The 21201-nt window shown below is 40.3% G+C and overlaps 1 protein-coding gene across 6 annotated transcripts in view; it reads left to right on the top strand.

Annotated features, from left to right (window-relative positions):
• TEK (TEK receptor tyrosine kinase) overlaps positions 1 to 21201 on the top strand; it is a gene marked incomplete at both ends in the record, with an annotated part of 108248 nt that overhangs the window by 62792 nt on the left and 24255 nt on the right. For 3 of the 6 annotated variants that reach the window (XM_079706186.1, XM_079706183.1, XM_079706182.1), the window contains 7 exons: positions 1635 to 1763; positions 4823 to 4974; positions 6944 to 7088; positions 12289 to 12450; positions 14250 to 14384; positions 18065 to 18352; positions 20081 to 20380. In XM_079706186.1, coding sequence (XP_079562312.1) covers positions 1635 to 1763; positions 4823 to 4974; positions 6944 to 7088; positions 12289 to 12450; positions 14250 to 14384; positions 18065 to 18352; positions 20081 to 20380 — 1311 coding nt within the window. The remainder of the gene's footprint in view (positions 1 to 1634; positions 1764 to 4822; positions 4975 to 6943; positions 7089 to 12288; positions 12451 to 14249; positions 14385 to 18064; positions 18353 to 20080; positions 20381 to 21201) is intronic. The other 3 variants (XM_079706187.1, XM_079706185.1, XM_079706184.1) reach the window with 1 other exon arrangement.

Raw genomic sequence — 21201 nt, 5'->3', positions numbered from 1 at the left:
CATACTGGACAGCATAGCTCTAGGGGCTTAGAGTAAGAGGACAAAGAGGAGAGTTACACAAAAGTAAGCTTCAACTACCTGCAAAACCTCACTCAGTTCCTTCTAAATGCTGTATCTGCCCCCTGTGGAACACTGAGGGAGCCTTAGCTGTAGAGGAATCCCACATGGTCTCAGAAATGTACACCTTAAAGTAAAAGGTGCCTCCGAGTAGGGGTAGATCCAGTTCCTCCTTAAAGACTATTAAAAAATCATACACAAATTTTAAAAAACATGTGCATATATGAAAACTTTGCGAGGCCCCAGAAGGGATACATGCATGTGAGGAGTCTAGAACATAAGCTTCATTAACTTCATGGTGAATATGTCTCTAGACCCAGATTTATAGGAGTACCTTTATTAACATCCCAGCCCACATCTGGCTCAAGAAATCACTAAGATTTTATGAATTGAGATATTTTAGTGTTCTCCCAGACTCCTTCCTTGGACCTACAATTACATGTATGTTAGACCTTTTGATATTGTCCCTTAGGTCCCTGAGGTTCCAATCATTTTTTTCTTTTTCCCTATCTGTATTCTTCAGACTGAATACCTATTGATCTAGCTTTAAGTTCATTGACTCTTCTGTCATCTCCATTCTGTTGCTACATCCATACAGTGAAATCTTTATTTCAAATATTATGTTTTTCAATTCTAGAATGCCTTTTTGGTTATGTTTTATAGTTTATATTTCTCTGCTGGAATTTCTAATTGTTTCATTTGTTGTGAGCATATTTTCCTTTACTTCACTGAGCATAGTTATTGTAGTTGCTATTTCCAACATCTGGTTCATCCAGGTTGGTCTCTGTTGATTTTCTTTTCCCTTGGGAATGGGTCAGAATTTTCCATTTCTTCTTATGTTGATTGTATTTTGGGCATTGTGAATATTACATTGAGGAGACTTGGAATATGATATATTTCTCTGAAGAATGTTGATTTTGTTTCATTATGTCCTATCAGGCAATCAGCTTGGCATGACTCAAACTGCAAACTCTGACTCTCAGGCATCAACTCAAACCCAGTTCATTCCTTTTAGCCTTAGCTGGGTTGCTTCAAGTCTGCACTTAACATGTGTGGTTCTGGGGTCAGCCAAAGATTTGGGACTTCCTCCCTCTGGCTCTTCCTTTCTAGATTTTCCCTCTCACTTTCCAGAGGCTGTAGTTGCTTTGACTCTGTCCTCTAAGATTCCTCTGTCTGTAAGACTACAGGTTTTCTTTGGGGTCCTAGCTTCCCCACATAATGTCAACTGTACCAACCATTAGACTAAAAGCTGAAAAATGGGGAGCACACCATTCCCATCTTCCAAATTTCAGTTCCCCTCAGAACCTGCATGGTCCCCTCTGTCCCTCCTCCCATCACTCTTCAGTGCTTTCAGGTAGTTGTTTTTAAAATAGAGTTGTTATTTTTGAGAAGGGTGACCTGATAGGAGCTTATTCAACTGTCCTGGAAGCAGAATTCCTCAACCCTTTAACTTCTTGGTAATTCAGATAAATAATACTACTTGGTAGCTTGGAGAAAAGAAGTAAAACTAGCCACCTATAGCCTGAGTTTTCCTCCTTCCCTATCTTAACGCTGGTTTTTGATGTCTTTGTTTACAGCATGCCAGCCTGGTTATTATGGACCAGACTGTAAGCTTAGGTGCAGTTGCACCAATGGGGAGATGTGTGATCGGTTCCAAGGATGCCTCTGCTCTCCAGGACACCAAGGGCTCCAGTGTGAGAAAGAAGGTAAAGCAAGGTAACACTGTAGTCAGGGCCAGGTTCAGCATGTCTGAACCAAGCTTTTCTGGTATAATTCTTGCCCCACTAGCCCAAGATTCTTAAACTCCTTCTGTTTCCATCCTGAAGTAGGGAAGAATATATACCATGTTCTAAAGGACAGCTTTCTGAATCTTTTCTATGGACTCTCACACTGGCCTTTCCACTAAGGAATAAACCATATGTTCTTTGTAGCACATTAAGTGATAACTGGCCAGCTGAGAACTCTGCCTTTTGCTTTTGCTCTCTTCTCTAGGACCAGCCTTTTCCCTGGATATCCACAACAGTGGAAGAATTATGTGGAAGGGATTTGGATAAAAGATATTTTAAAAAAGAAAGATATAATGAAAGGAAAAAAATGAAAAATATTATCCTCAAAATGAAGTTTTAAATAATTCTAGTTCAGAATTACCGTAGAGCAGAAGTCAGCAAACACTGACCCACAGACCAAATCTGGTGTACTATTTTTTTTTAATAAATTTATTTTATTTATTTATTTATTTTTGGCTGTGCTGGGTCTTTGTTGCTGTGCATGTGAGGCAAGCGGGGGCTACTCTTTGTTGCGGTGCGTGGGCTTCTCATTGCAGTGGCTTCTCTGGTTGCAGAGCATGGGCTCTAGGCATGTGGGCTTCAGTAGTTGTGGCTCCTGGCTCTAGAGCTCAGGTTAAGTAGTTGTGGCGCATGCGCTTAGTTGCTCTGCAGCACGTGGGATCTTCCCGGACCAGGGCTCGAACCCATGTCCCCTGAATTGGTAGGCGGGTTCTTAACCACTGTGCCACCAGGGAAGTCCCTTGTGTACTTTTTTTTAAAAACAGTTTTATTGAGGTATAATTTTTATACCATGAAGTGTTCATCCCTTTAAAACGTAAAATTGAATGCTTTTACAGAGTTGTGCAACCATCACCATAATCTAGAATGTTTTCATTTTACTAAAAGAAAGTGTGTACCTATTAGCAGTAACTCCCATTCTTTCCTCCTCCCAGCACCTGTCAGCCATTAAGTTACTCTCTGCCTGTACAGATTTACTTATTCTTGATATTCCCTATTCTATAAATAGCATCACACAATACATAGTCTTTTGTGGCTGGCTTTTCTCACTTACCATACTTTTTTTGAGGTTTATCTGTATTGTAGCACATGTCAGTATGTATCTCATTCCTTTTTATTGCCCAACCATCTATCTGTTCTCATAAAAAAAAATTATTGGAATACAGCCATGCCCATTTGTTTACAATATATCGTGTAAGGTTGCTCTTACACAACAGGGTTGAGGAGTTACCACAGAGAACATATGGCTTGCAAAGCTGAAAATATTTATTATCTTGTCCTTTCAAGAAAGTTTGCTAATGCTTACCCTAGAATATACTTTTTAAAATCTGAAGAAGCATACTTTCAAAATTTAAAAATAATAAACATATATTACTTTTTCAGTCAAATATAAATAACATATGTCCAGTGAAATCTACACTCAGAGTAATAAGACATTTATGGTCTTCTGCCTGTGAGTTTTAAAAATCAGAACAAATATGTGGGGAAATACCAACTGTTTTCTCAAAGGCTTTAGCTTGTCAGCTTTATACTTTCTCCTCTTCCCCAGCGTTTGGACTTTGTTACAGGGCGGGAATCTGGGAGGGTCTAGGAAGGGAAGGAAAGGCTATGGGCCAGAACATGGATTGAAAGTGGGCAATAAACAAGCTTAATGATTTGGATTTTCTGCACCACTTCCTCCTTTCTGTTCCAAGGCTGATGTTACAAAAAGTGTGAGAATCTCAAACTTAGAACCAGGTTCCGGGCTTCTGGGGAGCAGCTCCCTTTCCCTCACACCCTCTTCCACACTCTAGCTGTTCCTCCACCCCCATCCAGCTGCAGAAACTGCAAGGGGACAATGAAGAAAAGATATGGTTTGAAAATGTCAAAGCACGTTGAAGAATTCCGATGGCAATAATTATGTAGGCTGAACAGTCTGGCAAATTTTCTAATCACAATCTCTCCAAGTCTGCAGATACATCAAGGAATTATCTTTGTGGCTATTAGATCTTTTTCCCTCCTGTTCCATACACTTCACCTCTTTCATTCTAGGCCTGAGAAATAGGATATCAATATAAAATATCAATATTGGTGTGTTTACCTTGACCCACCGCTGATATGGAACAGTATGTAGGTGACTGTTGTTCTTTTTTGCTGGAAAGGACTAAGCCACTTTTCCAATGTTTCCCTTATTTGCTTTAAGTGCATCTCCGTCTCCTACATTATTTACTAAGTGTTGGACTGTTTTCAGTCATGTCTTACATTTAGTTACACATGTTCCAAAATTCTCTAAAACCTTACAGTTCAGAATAAAATTGTTATATTTCAGGATTATTCATTCTCTACTCTGCAGATAATAAGCAAGGGCTCCTGATACCTTTGTTGATAGCAGAGACATTTTTTCCTTTCCATATTGGCAGCAGTATTTTTTATTTGGCTATTGATGGGAAATTGATTTGGGGGAGTTTTATTCCACTTTACTTCTTCAATGTAAATGTGAATATAATTAATCATCGGCCACTTGCAGACTTCCCAATTAATGAGACATCTCTCAGATATCAAAACTTGACATATTGTTGATCGGCAGTATTGGGGGCTTGCAGAGTGAAAGAAGAACTAGTTTTTGTTTTTGTAAAAAAAATTCCCTTAAAAAGCAAGAGGGGGAGTGGACAGTAAGATCTGCAGAGATGTGGTGCTGATGATTTTTTCAATATTGAGGCTGTATCTCCTAGGTCCACTGAGAAAGTACATCATTATGGCCAAAGAGTGTGAATTCTGGAGTCATAAAGATCTGAGCTTGAACCTGAACTCAGAGCCTCAGTCTCCTCGTCTTTAAAATGGGAATAGCACCCACCCCGCAAGTTTATCATGTGATGATAAAACAATATAATATTTGCCAAGTTCTTGCCCAGTGCATGACTTACTAAATGGTAGCTACTTTTATTATTTCTATTTCTGCTGTGTTAAAGATTAGATTTCACAGTGCTCTTTCCTTCATTCAGGCATGCCAAGGATGACCCCAAAGATAGAGGATTTGCCAGATCACATAGAAGTAAACAGTGGTAAATTTAACCCCATCTGCAAAGCATCTGGCTGGCCGCTACCTGCTAATGAAGAAATGACCCTGGTGAAGCCAGATGGGACAGTGCTCCATGTAAGAGTTATTCTTTTTCTTTTTTTCTGTAGAACAAATTATAGCCTTTTTATAAATTGAAGTATAGTTGATTTACAATGTTGTGTTAGTTTCAGGTGTACAGCAAAGTAATTCAGTTATACATATATATTTCTTTCAGATTCTTTTCCATTATAAGTTATTACAAGATATTGAATGTAGTTCCCTGTTATACAGTAAATCCTTGTTGTTTATCTATTTTATATATAGTAGTTTGTATCTGCTAGTCCCAAGCTCCTTATTTATCCCTCCCCTTCCCCCTTTTCCCTTTGGTAACCATAAGTTTGTTTTCTAAACCATAAGTTTGTTTTCTATGTCTATGAGTCTGTTTCTGCTTCATACATAAGTTCATTTGTGTCATGTTTTAGATTCCACATATAAGGGATATCATATGATATTTGTATTTCTCTGTCTGATTTACTTCACTTAGTATGATAATCTCTAGGTCCATCCATGTTTCTGTGAATGGCATTATTTCATTTTTTTATGGCTGAGTAATATTCCATTGTATAAATATACCACATCTTCTTTATCCATTCATCTGTCAATGGACATTTAGGTTGCCTCCATGTCTTGGCTACTGAAAATAGTGCTGCAATGAACATTGGGGTGCATGTATCTTTTCGAATTGTAGTTTTCTCCAGATATATGCCCAGGAGTAAGATTGCAGGATCATACAGGGGCTCTATTTTTGGTTTTCTAAGGAACCTCCATACTGTTCTACATAGTGGCTGTATTCTTAATCTGACCTCCTTATACTACTAGATATTTTCAGTGTAGCACTCACCCTGCTAAAGGCTGGATTCCATTCATGGCTTGCATCCTCCTAAGCTAGGGTGTTGTTAGCTTTGACAAAAAGCAGAGGAGAGTTCAGCATAATCCATTTGACTCTAGATAGACCTGATCCCACACCTCCAATCCAGAAACTATGATCCACAGAATCCCTTAGGTCTGAATACATACCTTGGGTCTCTGCCTCTGCACTTTGTCCTCACTGTTGGTGTCCACCACTGGTTAGGGTGCTATCACAGCGTTCTTCTTTGCTGGAAAGGAATAAGCTACTTTTCCGATATGTTTCCCTTCCCTGTCCCAACAATCCCAAATGCAGCAGAGACAGGAACTACCTCAAATTTCTCTGTGTCACAAGTGATCTTCAGGAAATTGATGTATTTTCTTATCTAAGATTTTGAAATAGTTATCTTATTTTTCTCTCAAAGCTGACTGAAAATCAACTTGACCAGAAGGCAGATCCAAATGACCTCTTGAGGGCAGGATATATAGAATGTTCACACATCAGATGTCCCTGATTCCACTCAAATAATCCATTAGGTAGTAGAAGCCAACTGACAGCTTCCAAAATCTTGTTGGTGTATCCATGAGTCAGTGGAAGTCACAGCTACCATCTAGTGAGGGCTGACCATACTATACACATCTTACTTTACATTACCTGTCCCCTTTTTGCAGAAGTGGAAACTGGCTGCGTGAAGTTAAGTAACTAAGGAATCGGTCAAAAGTGTCAGAGCTGGGATGTGAACTCAGGTCTATGTGTCTTCCGAGCCCTGACTTTTTCCACAATACCATACTCGGCAGCCCCTCAAACACTTTAAGACGCCATTTTGTCTCCTCACCCAGCCATCTCTGTATTGGACCAGAAAGGAACAAATGTTACCAGAAGCAGTTTAGAAGGACTTAGACTCTTTGCTTGGAAGTGTTTGCCCCACACTCCCAAACACACAAATACAACAGCAGGATCTGTGAGGGCATCAATCCAACGTAAACTTTCAGGGCTACTACAATAGCTTTGGAAATAAGCCAATGCTTATACAAGCATTGCAATGATCTTCTTAATCTCCCCTAGAAAACTCCTTATTTAACAATGCGATGGGGTCAGTGTTAAGAACCTTTGTGTTTATACATATCTAGAAGCTTTTTTTTTTTTTGACCTTTCCAGCCAAAAGACTTTAACCACACGGGTCATCTCTCAGTGGCCACCTTCACGATCCACCGGATCCTGCCCCCTGACTCAGGAGTCTGGGTTTGCAGTGTGAACACGGTGGCTGGGATGGTGGAAAAGCCTTTCAACGTTTCTGTTAAAGGTAAGGTCCATTTTCCAGGGAAAGAGGTTGTAAACTTGATGGTGCCGTGTTTATGTATCACTGGGTGCTGCTTCTAAACAGAAATGCTCTCTGACCACTAAAATGCCTTTTGGATGTTCTCCAGGATACTAAGCCTTAAAAAAAAAAATTATGTGCATTAAAATGGAAAGGAGGGATTAAGTTTATGACCTTTGGAGTTACATAGACCTGGGTTTGATTTTCATTGCTAACAGCTAGTAAACTTGGGTGTGGCCCTGAGCAAATGAATTTGACCTCTCTAAGCCTTTCTTTATTTGTAAACACAGCTTAGTTTATCTACCACTCAGGGTTATTGAGAAGATTTGTTAAATAGTGGAATTGTGTCTGGCATAAAGTGTCTGGTAGTGATTTTATTTTGTAAAAAGTTTAACCTTATCATTGTCGTGACTTCCTATTCACTGTAGAGAATAATTTGGAGAATCTTCATTTTGAGGACTACTCACTTAATATGAAGCCCAGGCTATGCTATACAATTAACATGAATGATTTTCTCCCATATTCAGAGTTCTGAATATTCTTCCTACTATGAATTAATATTTCAAAATTCAGAGTTATTCTAAGTGGATGTGTGTACATTTGAGGCTTGCAGGGAAGAAATAAAGTGGAAGTAAATCCAAGTTAGCTTGGTTGGTGTACAAAGATACAACAAAGAATTTTAAATTTGGAAGTTACTTTTTAATCCATTTAGACAAAAACACCTAACAACTCTGTGGTATATACTCTAGAAAGGCACTGAGCTAAGTGCTTATTCATCTTATTTAAATTTTATGAGTACAGTGTACAGTAGTATTGTTATCCCCACTTTATCTTTCAATAAACAGGTTCAGAAGGTTTAGGTGACTTGTCTAAGGTAACACACCTGGCAAACAGCCAATCTTAGTTTTGAACCTGGTCTTGACTCTAAACCCTGCATCATCTTTTGTAGATCATTTTGCTTTCTGAGACTCTTGTGTTACAGATAAGGAAGCAAGATAACAGAAGCTGATTAGTATGTAAACTATTTCACTACCTGATTAGGAATCTTTGGGTGATCCCAGAGGTAATTTCTGTAAATGAACTGAATGTAATCACCCAGAGCATAATTTTTTTTAAAAAAGGTCAAGAATAGTAGGAGCATAAATACAGCCTCATAGAGTTGGATTCTCTGCCCTGAGAACCCATATAAAACACCTCAGAATCTTTAATATTTTTTTGGATTACTGGAAAATCCCAGATCTATTTTATTCAGTAGAACATTAACATGATCAAAATAATTTCTTACATCATACATGTTCTTGGAAGAAAGGAAATGATATACAGACAAGACAAATTATGTTATTTTTAAGCTTCTTGAAATGTTTGCTGCCCATAGAAAGTAAATAATAATAAGTAAAAAACCATGTTGCCAAGATTCAGAAGAGTTACTGATTCTAATTTTATTTATTTATTTATTCATTATTTATTTATTTATTTTGCCGTACTCGGGCCTGTCACTGTTGTGGCCTCTCCCGTTGTGGAGCACAGGCTCCGGACGCGCAGGCTCAGCGGCCATGGCTCACGGGCCCAGCCACTCTGCGGCATGTGGGATCCTCCCGGACTGGGGCACGAAGCTGTGTCCCCTGCATCAGCAGGTGGACTCTCAACCACTGCGCCACCAGGGAAGCCCCTAATTTTTATTTTTTAAATAAAAGACACAGCACACAACATCAGTGCACAGAAACCTCTCTAGTTCTAAGTCACTGATGCCTCTTCACTGTCATATTGACAGATATAAAATGGAAATAGCCATTAGGTAAATTAAGCAGTGTCTTTAATCATAGTATTTAAAAAAAAATAGATACAGAGATACAGTTGCCCTTCAGTATCTGTAGGGGATTGGTTCTAGGACCTCCCTGTATACCAAACTCCATTGATGCTTAAGTCCCTTATATAAAATGGCATAGTATTTGCATTCAACCTACGCACATCCTCCTGTATATTTTGAATCATCTCTAGATTACTTAAACAATAGTCCCCCCTTATCTGTGGTTTCACTTTCCACGGTTTAAGTTACCCACTTGGGTCAACTGCAGCCCAAAAACTTAAATGGAAAATTCCAGAAATAAACAATTCATAAGTTTTAAATTGTGTACTGTTCTGAGCAGCATAATGAAATCTCACACTGTTCCACTCCATCCTGCCAGGGATGTGAATCCTCCCTTTGTCTCGTGCATGCCACCCATTAGTCACTTAGAAGATGTCTAAGTTACCATATCATCTGTCATGGTATCACAGTGCTTACGTTCAAGTAACCTTTATTTAACTTAATAATGTGATGCTGGCAATTTGAATATTCCCTTACTGTGCCTAATTTATAAGTTAACTTTTACCATATGTATGTATGTATAGGAAAAAGCATAGTGTATATAGGGTTTGGTACTGTCTGCAGTTTCAGGCATCCACTGGGGTCTTTGAATATATCAACTGAAGATAAGGGGGACTATTGTAACACCTAATACAATGTAAATACTATGTAAATAGTAACTATAATGTAAATACTTTGTAAATAGTTGCTGGCACATGGCAAATTTCAAGTTTTGCTTTTTAGAACTTTCTGGAGTTTTTTTAAATTTTCCCCCTGAATGTTGATCTGCTCTTGGTTGAATCTGCAGATGCAGAACCTGAATACAGAAGGCTGACTGTACTAGACTTTACTACCAGAGTACATACTGGAGCAACCACTTTGGAAAACTGGCAATATATATTAAAGCTAAGCATACACCTACACTGTGACCTGATAATTCTACACCTAGGTTTATGCTCAAAAGAAATGAGTGCATATGTTAAAAGCAAATAATCTTCAGTAATGTTCTGAGGAGTTTTATTCCTAATAGCCCAAATATCCATCAACGTTAGAAAGGATAAGTAAATTGTGTTATATTCATAGGTAATAGTTTGCTAGGGCTGCTGTAGCAAAGTACCCTAGACTGAGTGGCTCAAACAACAGAAATTAGGGGCTTCCCTGGTGGCGCAGTGGTTGAGAGTCCGCCTGCCGATGCAGGGGACGCGGATTCATGCCCTGGTCCGGGAAGATCCCACATGCCGCGGAGCGGCTGGGCCTGTGAACCATGGCCGCTGAGCCTGCGTGTCTGGAGCCTGTGCTCTGCAACAGGAGAGGCCACAACAGTGAGAGGCCCGCGTACCGCAAAAAAACAGAAATTTATTTTCTCAATGTTCTGGAGGCTAGATGATCAAGGTAATCTGACCTTGATCTGAGATCAAGGTGTTGGCAGAGTGAGTTTCTTCTGAGGCCTTGCTCCTTGGCTTGTAGACAGCTGTCTTCTCCCTGTATCTTCTCATGGTCTTCCTTCTGTGTGTGTGTCCTAATTTAATCTTCTTATAAGGACAACAGTCATATTGGATTAGGAATGACTGTAGACCTCATTGTAACTTAATTTCTTCTTTAAAGACCCTATCTCCAAATATAGGTACTGTTTATAGAGTGCAAGGGAGAAAGGAACAAGTCAAAAGAGAAAAATGATATTGGATGAGGTAGGAAGTATCTAACGTGTCCCTTAATGACCCCTGCCTTGTGGAATTCATGACCGTGTGTAATCGCTTCCCCTTGCATGTGAGCTGGACCCAGCAACCCTCCTCTCATACAGGAAGAGTGATGTGCAGGGCTGGCTTCATGGGATTATGACCTGTCCACACAGGGCCCTGCACTTGGTTTAATGTTCTATTGTCTTCAACTTGAAATTTTATCTTTGACTTTCGTAAGTGAAGTCCAGTGACACAATGGAGTGTGCGCATGAGCAGAAGAGATAGACTCACTATCTGTCTTCTTTCTTGGCCACCTCATTCCCATAAGTTTTCTTGATGACCCAGGGCACAGGATTCTGGTGGACCTCTGATTCACGGGAGCTCAGTAAGACTCAAAGCATGTACAAAGTTAGTTGGGCTACTTCTACAATTGAATAAATGGGGGTACTGACAGCCTGACAAGATGTCCTTTCCTTTCAAACCAGAACTTGCTTAATATTGTGGACATACTATAAATCTGTTTATATACTATGGCCCTTAGGAAGGCCACAAACCATTGTAATATCCAAGAATTTTTCTTTCCCCAAGAACCAATTTTCACCTTGTTGGGAGTGCTTTTTCAGTCCCATTGGGAATACATGGTCTTTGAGATGGGGAGATTATTCTGGATTATCTGGGCGAGCCCACTCTAATCACAGGAGTCTTTAAAGACTGTCAGAAAGAGATCTCACAATGGAAGAAGGGTCAGAGACACATGACTTTGTTGTCTTTGAAGATGGAGGAAGGGACCATGAGTCAAGGAATACAGATGTTTTTTAGAAGCTGAAAAGAAGGAAACAAATTCTCCCTTAGAACCTCCAGAAAGGAACACAGCCCTTGTTAACACCTTAATCTTAGCCCGGTGAGACCCATGTCTGACTTCTGACCTCCGGAGCTGTAAGAGAATAAATTGATGTTGTTCTAAGCAGAAAGAGACAGACAGACAGAAAGACAGACTTAGTCTGGTGGTCTAGTAGGAAGACTGGTATTCAATAATCACACCAAATCACTAAGAATAATAAATCCTGAAAATTGCAGTGAAGGAAAAGGTTCTGTGGAAGGGTATGACACGTGAGCCTAACCAAGGTTCTGGGATAGCCCCTGTGAGGAAGTCACATGAGAGCTGAGAGATGAATGATGAGTAAGAGTTAACTGCAGAATCATGGGAAGTCTACACCATTCCTTGCAGGAGAACAGCCTCAACAAAGAACCAGAGACAGAAAGGAGCCTGGTGCATTGTTAGTTGAATGAACTGAAAGGTCACTGGAACTGGAGGGTATTAGGTGAGGGAACGAGGAAGCTGAAGAGGAGGCAGGGGCTCTATTGTCCCTGGCAGGTCTTGGTATGAATTTTAGATTTTATTTGAAACATAGTGGAAACCCATTGAAAGGTCTTGAGCAGAGGAGTGCTCGTATTTTAAGAAAGCACTTTGTGGATAGTGAGTTGGAGGGGCAAGAGCAAACCAGGAGATCACAGAGACGGCAACTACATGGAACCTGAGCAGAGAACGCTAAGAGGGCTTTGTTGGGAGTGTAAAGGTACTCATCCTCTACCCCCATCTCAGAACAGCAGTAAAACCCCAAAGTGTAAGGACTGATCTGATTCTTGACACTTTATTTAGTTCTTCCAAAGCCCTTGAATGCCCCAAACGTGATTGACACCGGACATAACTTTGCTGTCATCAACATCAGCTCTGAGCCTTACTTTGGGGATGGACCAATCAAATCCAAGAAGCTTCTCTACAAACCTGTTAATCATTATGAGGCTTGGCGGCATATTCAAGGTAAGGTTTGGAAAGGAAAGGCTCCAGCTGGAGATGGGGCACCACGAAAAAATAATTTTTCCCCAAATATAGAAATCCTCTCTCCCAGTCTCAACCCTCTACCCCAAGGTAGGGGCTGTAGCAGTGGATTCCATTTCAGAGTATTCAAGAAGGAGTTGGGGGGCAGGAGGTGGTCCTCTGAGTTCTGGGGCTATCTTTTCGGAAGTCATGATGTAAAATGGGACACAGAACACGCCTGTGTCAGGAGTTACTATCTGCATCAATATTTTCTTTCCAGGCTTCTCTGGATCTCTAATCCCTTTTTGACTCTATCTTGCTTGGTCATGGTGAAAGATACAAGTTTATGCCATGAATATGGTAAGAGGAAAATCCAGGGCCTGCTGGAAAGGCAGAGACTTAATTTGCTTACATCTGAAGGGTGATTGTTCCTGCTGTATCAAGTTTATTGTTTTTAGTATTTGAGTCTTGCCCTGCCTGCAGGCTCCTAACTCACAGAGGTTTTGAGAGGACTTTGGACCAGCGTGTTTGGGCTGTGGCAGGAAGAGGAGAGGATGTGGGCAAAGAGAGGTACATGCCCCTCCCCCAACTTTTGGGAAAAACACCCCAAAATGTAATAAAATGTCAAAAGTTCATGCAGTTAAATTTATTTATTTGTAAATTAAATTTATTTTGAAACACAAATGACAGTTCTGTTTGTTGCATGATGATGTAAAAATCACATTTTTTAAAAAAGAAAGCTGAGCATCATCTATTGAGCCAGCTGCTTTAATTGCACCATCTTATAGTGAGACCTGCCACTGTCATGCTTGTAGGGAATGTGCAGCCCTCCACCAGTACTTTAGTCTCACTATGCCTGTGACTTCCTAAAAAGCGCCCTCTACCCATGAGATGTCGATAATCAAAGTTACATAAAAGGAGAAGAAAAAGAGGGTTTTTGGCTTAATAATACTAGCTGATTTGGGTATATTGAATAATGTCTTGGTATCATTACTGAGCTCTTCACATTCTTTTAAAGCTTCAGCCAAAATTCAGAATCCCAGCAACATAAGGCTTATTTAATGGATTGCTGTTTCTGTTGTGGATGGCTAGGTCTTTTTAAAAAGCAGCTTTTTAAAAAAACATGGTGTTAATAATCCATCATCTCTTTGTGGACATCTATGAAGTGGTCTTCTAAAAAAACCTTAAACACAGTCCAATACGTTTTCTTACCGACTAGGAATTTATCATATGGTAAGGCAAAAATCTACCATTGCAATATCCACGGAGAAACAGGGTGGCAAAATAGAATAGCTAAGGAGAAAAGAAGCATATGTCATTTGCTCATGGGATCTATTTTGAAGTACTTCAGAACGCTTCATTTGTTATGACACGACTGTCACAAGTTCACTGTCTAGTCATTGTAAGCATACCGTCAAGGGTCTCTTCTCTTGATAACTTGATTGCCATCACTGTAAGTACTTGAAAACAGAAGTTATTTAATATTATTCTAATTGAGTTTTTCCCCTAAATCTGATTGGTATTCCATATAGTTGAAGATTTGCGTGGTTTTACTCTACAAATGAAAAGACAAACACACTAGAGCAGAAATGTGTAAGTGGCACAGAGATACTTACATGAAAAAGCCTTATTTTCCTTATATTAGGGACACTGAGGCCCTGAAGATGGGATTGCCTCTCTGTTTTACTCAGACATTGTATTTTTAAAAACCAAACATTAGTTCACCTCACAATAACAACATTCCAGTTTAAAGAATGTAAAAGACTGCCAACTGAAGTTTCCTGAACTTTCCCTCTTCTCAGTGACAAATGAGATTGTTACCCTCAACTATTTGGAACCTCGGACAGAATACGAGCTCTGCGTGCAGCTGGTCCGGCGTGGAGAGGGCGGGGAAGGGCATCCTGGACCCGTGAGGCGGTTCACAACAGCTTCTATCGGTCAGTTGAAGCAAACAGGCATTTATTCAGGAGCTGGGTGGGTGGGTGGGGGAGGAAGGGGAAAGAGGAAGGAAGACCAGGAAGGGTGGTGGTGGGTAAGTGGGATGGTGGTAGAAAGGGGTTTGCTTTTGAATGGGTGGGAAAGTGACAGGAAGGCTAGCAACTTGGAGCCAAACCGGTCCTTTATTTGGGCTGCACTCCTGGTCTGTCTCCCTGGGGGAGGGGGTCTGCAGCAATCCACCGGGACAGAGAAGGAAGCAGATGACCCTTCAGGAAGGCAGGGACATCCCTTAGGAGTTGGGATTTACTTAGCAGCAACTGTGCTCCGTCTTGGCTCCCGAGTTTTACCACCAGCTTCCTGTTTCCATCTTAAGGGCCCAAGACAGGCTCTTGCCGCATACGTACTCCAGAAATCCCAGTTTATTTACTTTAAAAAGTAATTTCTAGTTTTTCGAAGTCATTCACGCACATAGTGAAAACATCAAATAGAATGAAAGGCTTTTACCTGTAGAACAGCAGTTCTGGGCTTCCCTGATGGCGCAGTGGTTAAGAATCCACGTGCCAATGCAGGGGACACAGCTTTGAGTCCTGGCTCTGGAAGATCCCACATGCTGCGGAGCAGCTAAGCCCGTGTGCCACAACTACTGAGCCTGCACTCTAGAGCCTGCAAGCCACAACTACTGAAGCCTGTGTGCCACAACTCCTGAGCCCACGTGCCACAACTACTGAAGCCCATGAGCCTAGAGCCCGCATTCCACAACAAGAGAAGCCACCGCAATGAGAAGCCCACGCACCGCCGCAACTGGAGAAAGTAGAGTCCCAGAGTGGTTAATAACTTGCCCATGGTAATGCATTGGGTACATTGCCATACTAGATCTTCAGACTTGATATCTTTTTGTTTCTCCTGGGAGAAACAAAATATCCAGGTATTTTTTACCTGGGAGTCCAAAGGCACGATGTCCTTATCCCAGTTGATGAGTTTTCCTATTTTTAGTCCATTTACTAAAAGCAGAAGGATATGGAATGATTTACTGAGAAGCTAGGAAGAGCATCAGGCTCTTCTGCAGGGGTTGTGCATCCCTAACAGAGACTCTCCCCTCCACACTCCCCACCTAGGGTTCATCTGACCAGCAGCATCCTTAAAGAACCAAATGAAACTCAGTAGCTACTCTGATGCTTGTAGAAGCATTGCACAAGTAAGGAATGGCTTCCTGGGAACCCACCAGGTAGTAAATACCAAAAATCACACTGGAGACTACGTATGACTTAGAGGATAAAGGAATCTCCATGACTATGATCCAAGGGGCCCCTAATATGTCATCAGGTTGCTGCTAAAAGGCAACTAGTAGTTAATTCTCTCTTAGAGCAGTGCTGATGAATCAAAAGGGGAAGGCCATAATCTGACTCAGATGGAAAGTATTTATGGAACAGAACATAAAACACTTCACAGACCCGTCCTGTGCTGTCTTCAGCTCTCAGAATATGTTCCAGCCAGGATGTATTTAGAGATGTCTTGGAATATATTTCAAAGTAGTTCTCAGGGGTGGGTGGGAAGGGAATTCTTGAAGGTTCATCTTTTCCCAGCATTTGAATTTTGCTGATGTTTGTTTTTAAATTCATTTGGCAGCTGCACTATTTATAAATGTGTTGGTTGAGTGATAAAGGCTGGGAAGGCCAGGAGGGGAGGGGAGAGAAGATACTCTGAACACACGGCAGAGAGAGGGCAGGTTGGGAGGGGTGAAGGGTAAGTCATGCTCCCAAAGGGAAGGAAATGACCATTTATGGAGTTGCTTCCCTGTACCAGGCACAGGCTTAGAAGGTTTACATGTTTGCTGCACACCATCAGTCCTCCCTCTGTCTGCTGTCATCGTAAGCCTATCTACCCACTCCAGGTGGCTTATTTTGGAACTTCAACTTTAGAGAAGAGCAAAAGGAGGTGACATCACCTCTCTCAATTTGCAAAGGTTATGGAGAAAAGACCAATAAGACCTGTAGCATAATGCCCAGCAGGTGGCAGGACCTGATTGCTGGTTCTCCCTCATCTAAGGGTGGTCAGAACTGGCCAGTGAGAGTCCCTCTCCCATTGGGTGGAAACAAACCCTTCCTCTCACCTCTAACCAAGTTTCTCAACCTTTTTATTGTTAATTTTTTTAAACTTTTTTTTCATTTTATTGGAATATAGTTGATATACAATGTTGTATTAGTTTCAGGTGTATAGGAAAGTGATTGTTATACGTATATTCATTCTTTTTCAGATTCTTTACCTTATTGTAATTTTTTAAATTATCACCCTCTAAAGAGCTTCTTAGATAGTTTTGTCCTTAAGACAAAATCTCTGTTTTGTCTTAATGTCTCTTCTGCCATGAATTGTAATACCACAGATCTGTTTATATATTGTGGCCCTTCATAAACAATTGTCATTATCTAAAATTTTCTCATACCCCAAGAACCAATTTTTGCCCCCTTAGGGGCAATAATGTCCCCACCAAGAATGCATGAGTAGAGGATCACTATTCTATGTTTTGAAAATACTTTATATCTGAAGTTTAAAATATCAATATACTACTATTAGCTGAAAATTTACAGATTCCTCCACTGTCCATTGGCCCAATATATTTTATGAAGGAAGGAAGGAAGAGAGAGAGAAAATGTTGACAGAGCCCCTAACACCTTCCAAGCATTTTCACCTTCACTATCTCATTTCTCTTCCTGAGTCTGGAAGATGAGTATTTTCATTTCATGCTACATGTGAACTCGGAGAGGTTATGAATTTTCCCAAGGTCACAAAACTAAAGGGGCATGATCCTGCCTCCTTGATTTCAAAACCCATATTGTTTCCATTCAGTTACCTCTCTGGTAGCCCAGGTTCTTGGGGGTAATTATGGCCACACGGCGTGTGGTCAGAGCCAAACCTTGATGTGATCAGAGCAGTGTGAAGCCTGGCCCAGCCATCACAGTGTTGTCATGTCTGAAATTGTCCTTGCTAAGGGGAAGTAACCCTGAAATTGCTTTACAATATATTACTCAAAATGGGAACAGAAACACTGAACCTACAACCCCAGAACCTTGGCAAATCCAGTGTTTCCATTTTTATCAGTTTCCTTCCTTTTTCACCAATTGTAGACATGGCTTTTACCAAGTGGTAAGCAGAGTTTTTTCTCGTGTGTTATAAGTTTTGGAGAGGCTTTTGTACTTTTTCCAATAAACTTTTAATCCCTTGGATGGCTATATCATAATTTATTAAAGCATTTTCCTATTTTGAGCATTTTGGTTTCTTATGATTGTTTGTTATTATAAACAATGTTGTAATGGACATCTTCATGCACCTAGCTTTTCGCTTCCTTTGAGTTGTTTCTTCAGGATAAATCCTTGGTAGTCAGACTCTTCTCCCAAAGTATATGATCATTTCTAGAGTTCTTGAAAAATATTCCCAAGTTGTCCTTCAAATTGGTTGTATTCCTGTCTTACAGTTACTCAAGCTACATCCTAGAATATTTTAAAGCTTTGCTATTCTGGTAGGAAAAAGAAAAAGTATTACCTGGCTGGTAGCGTGTGTTTCTTTGATAGCTTGTGAAAGTGTGTATTATTCTAGGAGCCAAGGTTATCCTATAAAGCTGTCCTTTGGGGCTGTTGTTACCTTCACCCTATATAAAAACAATGATTATTCTGGTTTCTCCTAGGTCTTCCTCCTCCAAGAGGTCTCAGTCTCCTGCCAAAAAGTCAGACCACTCTAAATTTGACCTGGCAACCCATATTTCCAAGCTCAGAAGATGACTTTTATGTTGAAGTTGAGAGGAGGTCTGTGCTAATGAATAGTGATCAGCAGAATATTAAAGTGCCAGGCAACTTGACTTCAGTGCTCCTTAACAATTTACAGCCCAGGGAGCAGTACATAGTCCGAGCCAGAGTCAACACCAAGGCCCAGGGGGAATGGAGCGAAGATCTCATCGCTTGGACCCTTAGCGACAGTAAGTACCTCATGATGCCCCAGCCTTGCCTGAATGACACTTGGCTGCTGCTGTTTAGACTTAGCTCCCGTCACTTCAAGTCTGCTTCTTAGAAACCATAAAAGGTAGTTAGTTGTGAATGGAGGCTCATTAGTGCCCCCCACCAACACATCAAATCATTTTAGCAACCTGCAATATATACCAACTCTTCATGTGTTTGGATTTGTGATAATTCAGGCAGGACCGTGCTAAAATTTACCTTTCCTTTCTATAGAGTTACTTATTAAGTAAATTAATAACATGAATAAGGTTTTCTAGGGCTTGTTGAATCTGTTATATGACAGTTTTTAGGATTGTTGCACATAGATGATGATTCATCTAATTCATCTAATCTTAAAAGCCAAAGAACTCTGCTTGAAAAATCTTCAAAACAGACAATTCTTGGCATTACAGTATATATTTGAGAGTAATAAAACAACTTTTCTTTCAAAATATTCTTCAGTTCAGGCTTCTCTCAATCTCATATTGGTCATTAAAAATTAGTTGGAACTTCTAGGGTTTCTTTGTAGAATTGAAAGCTTTTTCATCATGAACCAGAGAGTTCTATTTTGATTCACTGCATTAGAACTGTCTGTGCATTTTGGAGTCCTTGGAAAGATTAGGTGTTTCTGGGTCACACCAACTGTCACTTATGCTAGGATCCTGTGGTCTCTTGTCAACTCCCAAAGTCTGAGGTTCTTTTCTGCAGCTGAGTTGCCACCTTGCCAGTAACAGGTGTGTTAACTGGCTCTTGTTTTTCCAGGCACTCTCTTGTATCAATAACATGTGGAAGTCTCAACGGTTTTGTCTGTGTTTAGGGATGTCTTCTTCATCTTTAAAAAATTCTGACATTTAGAAGTTATAGGACAATGCAGAGAATAATACAACAAAAACCTACATTTCTACCACACAGAATTAACAACTCAACATTTTGTCATATTTGCTTTCAGCCTTTTTGTGGAAGTAATTCCACAATACAGATACATCAAAATCCTCTTTGACCATCATCCCCAATCTAATTCTCTCCCCTCTCCCTAGAGACAACCAAAATTATGAGTTTATTATGTATCTTTCCATTCAATGTTGTATAATTTTAATACATTAAGTACATCCATAAGTGTGCATATGCATATATAGTCTCCATCTTGCTTTTTGAATATGTCTGCTAAGTGCTTAACATATTTTCTAACAAGTGCTTAATACGGATAGGCCCTATGGACCAGTGGCTAACTGCAGACTAACAGGAATCTTATTTCTTCTACTTGAATCTATTTCTTAAAAGCTGTGTGACCTCAGCCGAGTCACTTAATCTCTCTGAGCCTCAATACTTACAGTAAGATTGTTATGAGGAGTCAATGAGTTACTATATGGAAGGGCCTATATAAATGTCAGCTCTCAACATTTTTCTGTTTTCCTTAGTATCAAAAACAGTGTAATAGCAGTTTGTGGAGTAACAGAATTTCCGAGGTCTTAATTTAGTTTAAGGATGGCAAATATGTGATGTGTGTGTGTTGCCATTTTCCTGTCTGCAGCCACTTGTCAAGTCTGCGTCGAGTCCACTACCAACTGATTGGAGTTACCCTCTGAGATAACACTTACTAGCCATTCATGGTTTATGAGCTGATATTAACTCTCTCTCAAAAGCATAATAATCATAGAGATGGTAATATATCTTAAGTAAAATATTGTTTGTTTGTTTTAAATTTCTAGTTCTCCCTCCTCAACCAGAAAACATCAAGATTTCCAACATCACAGACTCCTCAGCTGTGATCTCTTGGACAATCCTGGATGGCTATTCTATTTCTTCTATTATCATCCGTTACAAGGTTCAGGGCAAGAATGAAGACCAGCACATTGATGTGAAGATCAAGAATGCCACCATCACCCAGTATCAGCTCAAGGGCCTAGAGCCCCAAACAGCTTACCAGGTGGACATCTTTGCAGAGAACAACATAGGGTCAAGCAATCCGACCTTTTCTCATGAACTGATGACTCTTTCTGAATCTCAAGGTTGGTAGAGTGGACAGGTATTTACACAGAATTATTTCTGGAGAGTATCAGAAAAGCCCCACTGTCTTACGATATTTACCCCATATTCGCATCATGTGACATAATGGGCTGGTAGCCGTCACCATCTCTAAAGAGGTCCTTGGAATGAAAATGCCCCTTGGAAGGATAACCCGTTGATCTGTTATCTATCATGAAAACTTAGGTGAACTTAGCCCATCAGCACTCCCCACCCAGCAATTGAAACTCTGAGGGATATGAATGTGATTCCATGCAGAAGGAAGACAGAGGACCCAGCTTAGTGGAGACAGCCCTGCGTGGTGCTTCAGTGGGCACTCCAGGAACCACACTCCACTCTTTCTCAGAACGAACCCTCTTTTAGCTTGGATGACACTATGCTAGTCCGAGTTTTCTTTTACTTTTCAGATCCAGGTTATGATGTCTCCACGTCCACCACTAACCCCCACTCCAGAGAGAATAAGCCCTTTGAGATAGAGATCGCTCAGAGTGCCAAGCACACGAGGCGCAGTGTTTGAGATTTTTTGAAATTGAAATATAGTTGATGTAATGTACAATATTATGTTAGTTTCAAGAGCAGTACATAGTGATTTGACATTTGCATATATTATGAAATGATCACCACAATAAGACTAGTAATTATTTGTCTCCATACAAAGTGATTACAATATTATTGACTACATTCCATATGCTGTATATTACATCCCCGTGGCTTATTTATTTCATAACTGGAGGGTTGTACCTCTTAATCCTCTCCAGTGTTTGTGATTGGTAAAACCTGTTGAATGTAATTAGTGAACAAGGAC

The sequence above is a fragment of the Hyperoodon ampullatus genome (assembly GCF_949752795.1).
Source record: "Hyperoodon ampullatus genome assembly, chromosome: 6".
NCBI lineage: Eukaryota > Metazoa > Chordata > Mammalia > Artiodactyla > Ziphiidae > Hyperoodon > Hyperoodon ampullatus.
This window is presented reverse-complemented; position numbering and strand designations above follow the sequence as displayed.